Raw genomic sequence first — 12,360 nt, 5'->3', positions numbered from 1 at the left:
TGGCATGAGCGGGAAGGGGCAGAGAGAGAGGGAGACACAGAATCGGAAGCAGGCTCCAGGCTCTGAGCTAGCTGTCAGCACAGAGCCCGACGTGGGGCTCGAACCCATGAACGTGAGATCATGGCCTGAGCAGAAGTCGGAGGCTTAACAGACTGAGCTACCCACACACCCCTACAAATAGCTTTAAATATACGCTGGTTTTGTTAACAGTTCAGAACACAATACTATGGTTTCTCTTTCTGAATTTAAAGACAAAGAGGGGCACCTAGGTGGCTCCATCAGTTAAGCATCCAACTTTTGATTTCAGCCCGGGTCATGATTTCATGGTTCTGTGACACTGAGCCCCACATTGGGCTCTGCACTCTCTCCTTCTCTCTCTCAAAATAAATAAACATTTTTTTAAAAAAATAAGAAAGAAAGCAGGGGCACCTGGTGGCTCAGTCAACTGAGCCTTTGGCTTCAGCCCTTCAGCCTAGGTCATGATCTCGTGGCTTGTGGGCTGGATCCCCACACTGGGCTCTCTGTCAGCTGGGAGCACCCCCACTTCTGATCCTGTCTCCCTCTCTGCCCCTCCCCTGCTGTGCTCTCACTAAAATAAACATTAAAAAAATAAAAGAAAAAGAAAACAAACAATTATTTCCTTTTGCATATTTATTTCAACAGTGTAGATTCACAAAATTTTTTTTAAAGAGCTCGTTCTTAGCCATGTTAACTCTGGCAATTCATCAAATAGTGCACGTTACGATTTGTGTACTTTTCTGATGTATATAATAGCACTTTAATTTCAAAACATAAAGAACAAGAACACTTTTCAACTATATACCTAAAATCTTTCTAGCTCCACACTGCAGTCAATTAAATGTTTCTAAATAGTGTGCTACACACACACTCAAATATTTAGTGAGCTGAAAAACAATTTTGAGAAAAGATTTCCATTGGACCTAACTGTGTTGGTTTGTTTGTTCTTTAGGATACTCCTCCTTGGTTAAGTCTTATTAAATTTGAGTTTTAATCCTTATTCATTGTTAATTGGCATATATTATAGGTCTAACCAGATTGGACAATGGAACTCCAACCAAATAAAGTATTAGTTCATTTCAAGGAAAGACTTCCTATATTAATAGTACAAATGATTAAATTAGTTCAACTTAATTTACATTAGACCAAAACCAGAACATCTGCATACCTAAGATACAACTTATGTACAATTGTGTTATGAATAAACTAAGTTTGCTAGGATCGGTCAATATGGCACATTAGGGACATGGGTGGCACTAAGCCACCGAGTAGCTCAGTCAATTGAGCATCTGACTCTTGATTTTGGCTCAGGTCATGATTCCAGGATTGTGGGATTGAGTCCTATATGAGTGGAACCTATTTAAGATTCTCTTTCTCTCTCTTTCTCTCTCCCTCCTTCTGCCCCTCTCCCCTGCTGGCACCCTCTCTAACTTTAAAAAAAAAGGGGGGGGGAGGCGAAGAGGGCGCACCTGGATGGCTCAGTTGGCTCAGGTCAGCCCCATATTGGGCTCCACACCTGGGATGCAGAGCCTGTTTGGGATTCTCTCTCCCTCTCTCTCTCTCAAAATAAATAAACTTTAAAAAGTTTGAGGATTGGGGAGAGAGAGGGACACAAATCATGAGAGACTATTGAATACTGAAAACGAACCATGGACTGAAGGGGGAGGGGGAGGGAGGAAGGGGGTGATGGTCATGGAGGGGGGCACTTGTGGGGAGAAGTACTGGGTGTTATATGGAAACCAATTTGACAATACACTATTATTTGAAAAAAAAAAGTTTGAGGATAATCTTTGATTCATTAAAAACACACACACAACAGAATTTGGTTCAGTTTAGCAAATAGATTAAAACAGTCCCAGAGATCTCATTTTCTCAGCTCACTCCTCCTGGGGCCTTGCAGTCTCTTCCCTTTGTTTTTCCTCCTACTCCCCAAGCTTCTTAAGGACAAGGGTCCTGTGTCTATTTTATCTCCAGTGTCTTGTATTGCACAGTAGGTACTTTAGTCATTGAATGGATAAATGAAGAATTGCTGTTCAGATCAAATGTATTTATTTATTGTTAAATGCATATTTATTTTGAGAGAGAAAGAGAGTGCAAGCAGGGATGGGGGAGGGGAGAGGGAGGGAGGTGGAGGGGAGAGAGAGAGAGAGAGAGAGAGAGAGAGAGAGAGAGAGAGAGAGAGGGAGAGAGAGAGAGAGAAAATGAATGAATGAATCCCAAGCAGGCTCCACACTGTCAGTGCAGAGCCCAATGCGGGCTCAATCTCAAGAGTCAGATGCTTAACCAACTGAGCCACCAAGGAGGTGCACCCAGATCAAATTTAAACTCCAGGCAACCAAGCCCACCTCACCGTCTATTCAAACTTACCTCCCACCATTACACATTACTCTTTCTTTCTCGTCCCTGCTCCCAGAACAGACCCATGCTCATTTCTGCCTTCTCTCATGATCAAGTTATGTACTCCAAACAGAATGCTCTACCTACACTCTTCTTTATGTATCCATTCTTCTAGTCCCATCTGTTCTACCAATCCTTTCCTAATCTGTTTGCTCCATATTACTTTTTTCTATACTTCCCAGAAGGATATATTTTGATACTTCTTTTATCTTGTTTCATAAGAAACCTGTCTCTGAAACTTAAGTATCATAATCTTCTTAAAGACAGGCCCCATGTCATACATACCATAATATCACCTAATATACTGCATAGCACAAACCTAGCATTGTGTTGACACACAAGAAGCACCTGATAAATATTAATTATATTTATTCCTAATTTACACACCAATGACCTCAAAAAACTTCAGGCAGCTCATGATAAAAGAAAAATCATGTAGACTAGGGAAAACAAAGATAATAAAATACCTAGGCTATTAAAGTAATTTTATTTGAATATTAACCTTTACTCTGATCTTTCAGGAATCTCAGACTTAGCTTTAAAAAAAACAAACTATACAAAATGGAGAGAGAAGAATGAAGTTACTATGATGAAAGACAAGAATAAGGAGTCTGGATACTTAGTCATAGGAGGAATTCCTAGGATGAAGGAAGAGGACAGACTGAGGTAGTTGCAGAAAGATCCTAAGGGAAACATGGATGGCTCAGTTGCTTAAGCACCCGACTCTTGATTTTGGCTCTGGTCATTATCTCACAGTTCGATGTGTGAGATCAAATCCCATGATGCGCTCTGTGCTGACAGCACGGAGCCTTCTTCAGACTCTCTCCCACACCCTGCTTGCACATGTGTGTGCACTCTCTCTCAAAATAAATAAACATTAGGTCGCAGGGAGCCCCCCCAAAAAAAAAAATAAATAAATAAATAAATAAACATTAAAAAAAGGAAAAAAAAGAAAGGAGATTCTAGAGTCTAGAAGACACGAAGCACTCTATTTTCTCAAAAGCCAACATTCCCAGTTAGGGATTTGGAAAGGGAGAAAAAACATACCTCTATTTTATAACAGAAATCAATGGGAAGATAAAAGTGTGTTTATAAGACAAGGACACCTGTAAAAATAAATATCTTTTTTTTTTTGCATAATTACTTCCAAAGTATTTTCACAACTGGTATCTCGTTTTATCCCCAAATGCTCATAGCACTCCCACAAAGAGGATAAAGACATTTGAATTCCTATTTTACAGATGGAGAAACAGACACAGAAATAACAGTTAAAAGCCAGCACTAGTTATTGAGATTCTAAACCTCAGATTCCTCCCTCTGCCCCCACACCCTATCAGCTGCCTCCTCCTAGAAATCTTATTATCACAGTCTCTTCTCCCCTTCTCCCGATTTCCATCTTCACTTCACAAAAACCACTGCAGTTAGGACTTCTTCTGCCTCTTCCCTAAGCAATGGCAACCATGGCCTCATCAGTCTCCCAGCCTCCACCCCTGCTTGGGTAATCTTCCAGAAGCACCACTGGGACCATGCCACTCCCCCTTACTCCCACACCGGCTTGCCTCCATGTAGATGCCCTCTTTCATCGATGTCTGCTGGGGTCTCACCCTACATCTAAGGCTCCACCCAAACCCGACTTTCATCTGTGAAGCCACTTAGTCAGTCATCCCTTTTCCTCAGCTCAACATGTGCTAAAAGCTGTTTTAGGTTTTCACTAAATATTTGCTGAATGAGCCTGAATTTTTAGATCTCTTATTCAATACTCTTCCCCACTAGACTCCAAAGTAATCCATCTTCTGAGATGATATGACCTCAAAGAGAAGCCTAATTAGTATGCCATCATGGTTACTGAGCTGGTATCAGATGATAGGGCCATGAAACAGCTATTAAAAGAGAAAAAATAGAATATTTAAAAGGCCTGTAAGTGGATAAGAGCTATTAAAAACATCAAATTAAAGAAAATGTTGAATGGCATAAGCAAGACACCATACTAAGTACTGTGAAGATTAAAAAAAAAGTTGGAGACGCAGTTCTTACGTTACTTTTATACCAATGAGGCTGACTTATGAGCAACACTTACTAAATTAGGTATTAATGAAAATCTGAAATAGGAGAGGATGGCAACCCAAAGAAAAGCTGATAAAAATAATTCCCTTATATCATTTTAGTCAGTGCCATCAACCCCACCTCCTTTCTCACTAATCTACTTCCCAGACCACTATTCTATCACCACCTCCTTTCTCCCCTCAGCTCTCTACCCAGTTCCAATCCTTTATTACTAAGAATCAAATACATGAAGTTGGTGAAAGGAGATGAATAGTCCCTTCTTCAAAAAGAAACGACATTTTTCTCCTTTTTGTTGAAAATGTTTTATATCACACAGGGAAAAAAGCCCAGGATAAAAAATACAGACAACCACTAAAGGAAAAATGCAACATCCTTGGAACTTTAGATTCTGCCCAGTTCTTGGTATGAAAAGGAAATTGGCAACTAATGCCAACAATTCAATGGAAAGAGAATCTTGACAATGAAAGAAGTCTGGTGAACACATTTTAGAACAACTATCAGAAAAAACTGACCAGTTAGAATGAATGTCCAGGAAGCTTTGACCATGGATAAGTGATCACCACTTTCTTTTTAGGAAAACCAAATAAACAATTTTAAGACAAGAACACACTTCAGCTTTGCAAAAAACTCAGATCTGAAAGCTGCTTTTCCTTTTCACATAGGCCAGCTCAGAATGACTTACGGAGTTCATTTCCTTCACTGAGAATCTCCACCCGGCGTGCAAGCTGCTCAAACAGATTCCGCAAATTCAGCATCGTCGTATCCATCTTTCTGCCAAGAAATCAAATATACATTAGGGGTTCTGCCTTCTCCCCCAGATAAAAAGATTCAGTAGCAATCCAATACAGCCATCAGTGATTAACATCTGGACTCTTCCATTTGTAGCTACCATTATAAGGATCTCAAGCCAAAAACTGGTGTTTTGTATAATCTTTATTATAAAAACAAAGTTGGAATGTTTTTAACACTCATTTGAAAATCAGAAAAGCATTTCAGACCTCTGAATATAACACCTCCCTTCCTGCCTACTTCTTTCCCCCCACTCTGCAATCATTCTGGAGCTGCGAAGAAAGCAGTTAGGGACAAGCATGTCAGTTGATTACTAGGTGACCAAATATAAAATGTGGTTCTCAGTCTATTGATTAACAGAATGCTTTTGCCACTTTAATCCTTCTGGACTATGAAGACCTTCATTGTAACTTAAAAGGTTTATTTTTAATTTCGCTTTTAGCTAGTATCCCTATTGCAACTGCCTTTTAAAATGCAGGACATGGTCAGCACATTTCCTACTAACGGCACAGATGACGTCACACAAGTGATTAAGTGAGGAAATTGCCAGCTCAGCAGCACAAGAATTATTTCTGTAATGCAGTGTCTCTGCCGGACTGTGTGCAGGGACTATGTCTAATAAATTTATACTAAGTAGAGGCAAAGGATTATGTTGTACCACATTCTGGCATCAAGAAGACAATACACCACCTTCACAGTTAGAAGGGCAAAGGGAAAAATCATTTGCTACTTATTCTATATAGTGAATTTCAGGCTTCATATTCCCCCCAAAGATCTGCTAATATTACATTAAAAAGCAGTGTCCTTATAGGCAGTTTTGTTCTGAATAGACTTTAACTGGAAACACTTTGAGGAAATAAGATCTTCATTTAACAGTCAAGGAAAAAAAAAAGACATCAACTGGATGTCAGAAAAATTATCAAGGAAATGAATTAAAAAAATAAATTTCATTTGAGAGTTGAGTGTCCTCAGAAATACCATCTAAGGATTCTTATATTTCTCCAAATCACCCATTCAACATTCTAGTACAGGTCCTTATTTCATGCAACTAAATAAAATTTTAAGAACTCTTTTATGAAGGTTTAGTGATTTTACAATGTATTTAAGATTGTACCATAAGCTAGAAGGGTTGAACAGGGTGGAAAAAAAAAAAACGCAAAGAACAAAGGAATAGATAAACATAAAGATATTTTCTATTATTGCTACAGGATTATTCATTTGTACTCAAAGGATGATTGTTCTAGTAGCCAAAAAGCTTTCAGTTCTAAGCTTGGAGGCAATATATACCTGAATCAGGGCCGGAAACCAAGATTTTCAAATGGCAATGTATCTGTTCCAAGCTACATAATCACAGCAAGCTGCTAAGCAACCAGACTAACAAATTTATTACAAAGATCTCTCTAAACTAAGAACAAAACTCAAAGAATAGCATTAAAACTGACAGGAAGAGATCTGAAAGTCCTGAAGATGCCCATGATTTAACAGTATGACAAAAGAGGCATATATACCCAAATGCTACAGGGCAGGAGCAGGGCATTCGGTAACTATTCAAATCATAATTTCCTTTGGCCCTAGTAAAAACGGGAAGAGACTGATCAGTTTTAACATAGGGCATTGATTTCCATTATCTCAGCAGTCATCTATATATTCTGAAAACATAAGACAGTGAACTCGGTACACAGGAAAACTATCTGCCCAAAAATGCAGAAAAGATTTCACAGTGCAACTAGAGTATTAAAAACTGGTTGTTTAAAAAAAAAATCAGAAGGCTTGATGTTTTAAATGACAATACAACCTGATCCTTTATCCTCTTTAAAAGAAATCCTCACATTTTCTCAAGTTCCTCTAGCCCACTACTCTTCTTGCCTATGTTCTTTGTGCATACCACTCCCTAGAGTGAGGGTTATGTTGAAGTACTCTCTTGAAAACACAACCTGATTCCTAAAAAGACTAAATACACAGACAACCTATCTGGGGACATCTCCTGATCACAGTAAGTGTTACCTCCTACAACCACCTGGACCTACATTATTCTCTAAATATGCTGCCTGGTACCCAGGAGATCATTGTGTAACTGAACACCCAGTGCTCTGCTCTAAAACAAAGAGGTAATCCTTAGCTGCCAGACCGGCAGAGTCTCTAGATTTAGAGTTTTATGAAGAATTTATGACTTTTTTTTCTCTTCTTCCCTCTCAACACCAGACATACCCTAAAATTCAATCCTCCTGTCTTCTAGGAGAACTATCCCATGTTAGTCATTACAGCTCTCCAGACCTGCTCCTGAACCCAGCCTCTCTCCTAACTCCAGTCCTGTAGCTCTGTTTGCTTGGGATGCCCTGGAGGTGCAGCCTGATTCTGAGACTTTATCCTATCCTTCCCCCCCTCATATATTAGCAAGTACTCTGTCCACTCGATTCCCAGTTTTGCTTTCCTTATTTTTATCATTCACTCAGTTCCAAACCCCAGAATCACCCTAAGCTACTCTCCTCTAACAACCATGGACTCTTCTCTCATGTGTTTTATACCCTCATCACTGGCAGGCCATCATCACTCATTTCAACCGACCTAGCCCCCACTGCTGTGCTAAGCTGGCATTCAAACACACACCTTGCACTCTAATTTACCTATACCATATTTCGGGACTCCTGGGTGGCTCAGTTGGTTAAGCATCGTTTGAGCCCCATGTCAGGCTCTGAGACTGGAGTTGCTTCAGATTCTGTGTCTCCCTCGCTCTCTGCCCCTCCCCCACCGATGCTTGGTCTCGCTCTCTCTCACTCCTGCTCTCAAAAAAAAACTTAAAACCTTTACCATGTTTCTACCCTATGTCCCAGGTAGACTGTACATGTGAGAGAAGAAACCTTACCCTTGGCACTACCATTACTGTACACACACAAGCACTCAATATTTAAAAGTAAATATTTGATAGGGGCACCTGGCTGGATTAGTCAGTAGAGATGTGACTCTTGGGTCTCGGGATCATGGGTATGAACCCCACACTGGGCACAGAGTTCAATCAATTAATATTTGATAAATGGAAATCAGAGATCTCTCTCTCTCTCTCACACACACACACACACCACTGATTCTACTGTCAAAAGAATTTCCATTCTACCTCAACCTCAATGTGTAATATAGATGAAAACTAAAAGGACAGTTTAAAAAAGGGGTGGTTTGGACAGAAGCCGTGGGTATAACTTTGGGTAAGTTAAATTCTGAGACTCATTTATAATTGGGAACAATGACAGTGCCCTATTTAGCTCACAAAATATCATCAATTCATGCAGGTAGAAGTTTTATAATGTATAAACTGAACCTTACTCTTAAAATGTAAGATATTAGAAGGGCGCTGGGGCGACTCAGCCAGTTAAGTGTCCAACTCTGGATTTCGGCTCAGGTCATGATCTCAAGGTTTGTGAGTTCAAGCCCCACGTATGGCTCTGCCCTGACAGTGCAGAACCTGCTTGGGATGCTCCCTCTCTCCCTCCCTCTGCCCCTCACCTGTTCATGTTCACTCTTGGTCTCTTTCAAAATAAATACATAAATAAACTTAATAAGATAAAATATACGGTATTATAGTGAGTATGACTTTTTTTTTGTTGTTTGGTCTGATGGTCATCATTTACATCCTACCACAGTGATTACCAAATCATAGCTGGAACCCAGACCAAGAAGAATGGAGAAGATAGCAAAAATCTGACCGGTCTCGGCTCTTTAGCAAGCTGTTTTACATGAGGCTTGTAGCGTATAAGAATAGTTTTCCCTCTAACACAGGTTTACTTAGGGTAATCCAAAAACAGCACTAGCAAAATATAATCCTCTTCTCTTTATATGCTAGGGGACTATGAATTTTTATTAACGTTCTATAGAAGTGACACTCAGGAGTTATTTATAGATGACAAAAATATCTTTCTGCATCAGTACTAACTTCGATATCTCAGCCAAATTGTAACTCAAAAAGCTAAAATTTACTCATCCTATTCAATGTCAATTAAAAAATGGTCTTAATTTTCCTGCTGGGTCACATTTTCACCCACACAAATACTCCTTTATTTCTCCCCCTTTATTATTTGGCTCCATAGCTAGGAGATACACTAATGTGATAGAAAACAAAAACAAAGTCATATTGTACTACATTGCTTTGCAGCTGTAAAACAGCTGTCACTTTTCACTACAGAGGCGGCTGCCTTTTGGGAAAGCTGAAATGATCCCTGTGTGTAGCAAAGAAATCAGTTTGTGGAGCACTTTAAACAAAAAGGTGCTAGAGAATCTCAGCTGTTATTGATGAGAAGCCCCAGAGGTGGAGAAGTCACTGTTACAGATTCCCAATCTGTGAGGATCCCTAAGGGAGCAATTTCACATCACCAGGAAAGAGTCTCAGCTTGATGTGATTGCTTTGAGTCCCCAATTTAATTTCAATCACCCAGCCAAGAGACAGTCATCGTCCTTCAGAATAACAGACTATTACAGATCTTAACTGCAGAGTATCCTGGGAAAAGTCTCTAGCCTCTTCTTCCTCCTACAAACAACATTAAGAGACCTATACATCACATTTTAGATGCATCAAGGGTGTTAAATATTATAAGACAAAGCAATAGAAGGTTGTCTGAGTTTTCCAGGAAAGAGTTTTAATAAAAAAAATTTCTCGAAAACATTACTAAATCTGGAAATTCCCAAGAATTCAGCAATACAGGTTCTCCCCTGCCAAAGAAAACCATTCCCAAAGACCATCTCAATACTACGAGACTCTTCCATATGAAAGCATTTCAGAGCAATTCTTTTTCCCAAATGTCCAGCTTCTGCTTCACTATATCAGAAGCCTCTACACAACTGCCACACAGAAGGAATATCTTGAAACCAAATGCTCTTAGGAGCAAATCAATTGCAGAAAGAGTAAACAGAATGTTCTCAGTCCAACATGAATGAAGACTAAAATAAAGAGATTAGTTGAATTATTTCTCAGAAAATTATTATGAGTTTAGTATACTAAGTTTTCTTTTTTTCCTCTGATTCTGTGCTTCCCATTCTGCAACATTTCATTCTTCAAGGTGTAGTGTCTTACCAACTCACTAAAGCATTCCCTTACAATTTCAGTCCAAAATAGTCTCTTTATTAGCCCTAACACTCCTTTGGCAGATATAAACCACCGCATCATATTGTAAATATTCTAAGTTCAAAAACAATTAGTGTTTTTCTAATAGTCAAACTAAAACCTCATCACCCTAAACAATTACACGCATCTCCTTATCTTTATCCATTATATATTCATATTTCATAATGCTGCAATCATAGATTGACAGAATTTTGTGTTTTGCGCTTCTCTATCATGTTTCCATAAAGGTACAATAAGTTGATTAGCAATTATTTAACCATTCTCTTCTTTGGATATTTATGTTACTTTCCAGTTTTTCAGTTACATCTACCTGTAATCCCCTGCATGATTACTCCCTCACCTCCTGCAGGGATTTACTGAAATGTCATTTCCTCAGCGAGGTCTTTCCTAACTACCCAATTTTCCATTTTAGCCTATCCCTCCAACACTTCTCTGTTTTGTTTTCCTTCAAAGCACTTATCTCCATCTAACATACTCATATATTTATTTATTTTTATTGTCTGCCTCCCCAGTAGTTTAAGTTCCAAGAAGGCATAGATTCTTGTCTGTTTGTTCACTGCTGAGTCCCTGGTGCCCAGAATAGTGCCTGATAGTTGGCAAATAACTAATATATATATTCACAGAATGAATGAACTGAACATCGCTGTGAATATTATTTTTTCTTCAGGTAGCTGTATTCCTTAGATTTTCAAGGCTGGGATTACTGTATTGCAGGGTAAAAACCTCTTACTGCTCTTGATAAATACTGCCAAAATATTTTCTAAAAGGGCTATACTAATGTAAAGAACACTCAACAGTGTAGAGGCCTACTAGATTCACCACAGTGGTCTAAGTTCTATCACCTCAAATAAAGTGCATGCTCCTTTAAGACTAAATAAGACTATCTTGTACTCATGCACTGAATACTTGATGAAAGCTATACGAAAAACACCTTCTCTGAACACTTCCACTAAGTCAAAAAGCTCACCCACCCCACACACTCAAGAGAATAAGGACACTTCTTAAAAAAAAAAAAAAAAAAAGGCTTATCTTCTCACCCACCCCACGTTGCTTAACACTCCCTCTGCCTACGAAGGAGATCCAGTGAAGAGAAGCGTACGTGAAATTGCAAAAGTAAGGCCTCGTTGTTCTAAGGCTGAGAATCCGGATGGGACGGGCAAGATATCTTTGCCTCCGCCAACCTACCTAGATAACACGCAGCCCACAAGGGAGAGAGGCTCCACTTCAAGTACCCCAGCCTCTCAAACACCAGGGCTTCTCCCTTCCAAAAACCTTTGCTCCTCCGAAGAGAATGGCAGTATTACCCCACCCACTCCTCCCAAACTCTTTAAGTGAAAGTCACTTCTTTGGGGGGTGGGGGGGTTCCTGCCCAGTTCAAGCCAACACCTCAAAAAGATGCCCCCGGCTTTCCGCAAAACAGTGCCGAGAAAGAAACCCTCCACTCCCAGGCGCCGCCCCTTCGGGCCGCTGCCTCCCCCCGGCCTGTGGAGACCCCCGGCGGAGGGGCTGTAGGTGCGGGTCTTCTCCCCGACCCCCACGGTGGCCACGGATCATCACCCCGGACGCTTTCCTACCACAAACCCAAAAGTCAGACGCATTTGTTCGCGCAGGCCCTAGCTCCCACCTGGCCGTGTGCGCCTGGCCCTACCTGGGCCGCCTTCCACTTCCCTCCGCGCCTCACCCAACGGCAGAGAAGCAACGCGCCTCCGGCTCGGGTTTGAAATACTGCACCAACCAATCACAGAGAAATTTATTCTTCCCGCGCTGTCCCCCTACGCTGCGACGCACGCCTTAGCGCCACGGGGCGGGGCAAGGCCTAGGACTGCGCATGCGCATTTGGCTAGACTGACACCAAAGGCAGCCGTTTGGACTTACGTCATCAAGTGGGCGGGGGCGTTGATTGTTTTTACATTTTTTTTCTCTTCAGAGCTCTTTTCTGAAACAGTTCAGGATACCGTGTGACCAAAGGCAAGTGATACTTT

General features: G+C 40.5%; 1 protein-coding gene across 3 annotated transcripts in view; it reads right to left on the bottom strand.

Annotated features, from left to right (window-relative positions):
• The window catches only part of RACGAP1 (Rac GTPase activating protein 1), a 28,433-nt gene extending 16,353 nt beyond the window's left edge, over positions 1–12,080 (bottom strand). For 2 of the 3 annotated variants that reach the window (XM_029953976.1, XM_029953974.1), the window contains exons 1-2: positions 12,003–12,080; positions 5,162–5,250 (exon numbers count right to left, since the gene is read on the bottom strand). In XM_029953976.1, coding sequence (XP_029809836.1) covers positions 5,162–5,246 — 85 coding nt within the window. In that variant the 5' untranslated portion in view covers positions 5,247–5,250; positions 12,003–12,080. The remainder of the gene's footprint in view (positions 1–5,161; positions 5,251–12,002) is intronic. The other variant, XM_029953975.1, reaches the window with a different exon arrangement.
• Between the last annotated feature and the right edge of the window lie 280 nt (positions 12,081–12,360).

The sequence above is a fragment of the Suricata suricatta genome, chromosome 10 (genome assembly GCF_006229205.1).
Source record: "Suricata suricatta isolate VVHF042 chromosome 10, meerkat_22Aug2017_6uvM2_HiC, whole genome shotgun sequence".
Taxonomy (NCBI): Eukaryota; Metazoa; Chordata; class Mammalia; order Carnivora; family Herpestidae; genus Suricata; species Suricata suricatta.
The sequence above is the reverse complement of the archived record's forward strand: the minus strand, read 5'-3'. Positions and strand labels throughout refer to the sequence as shown.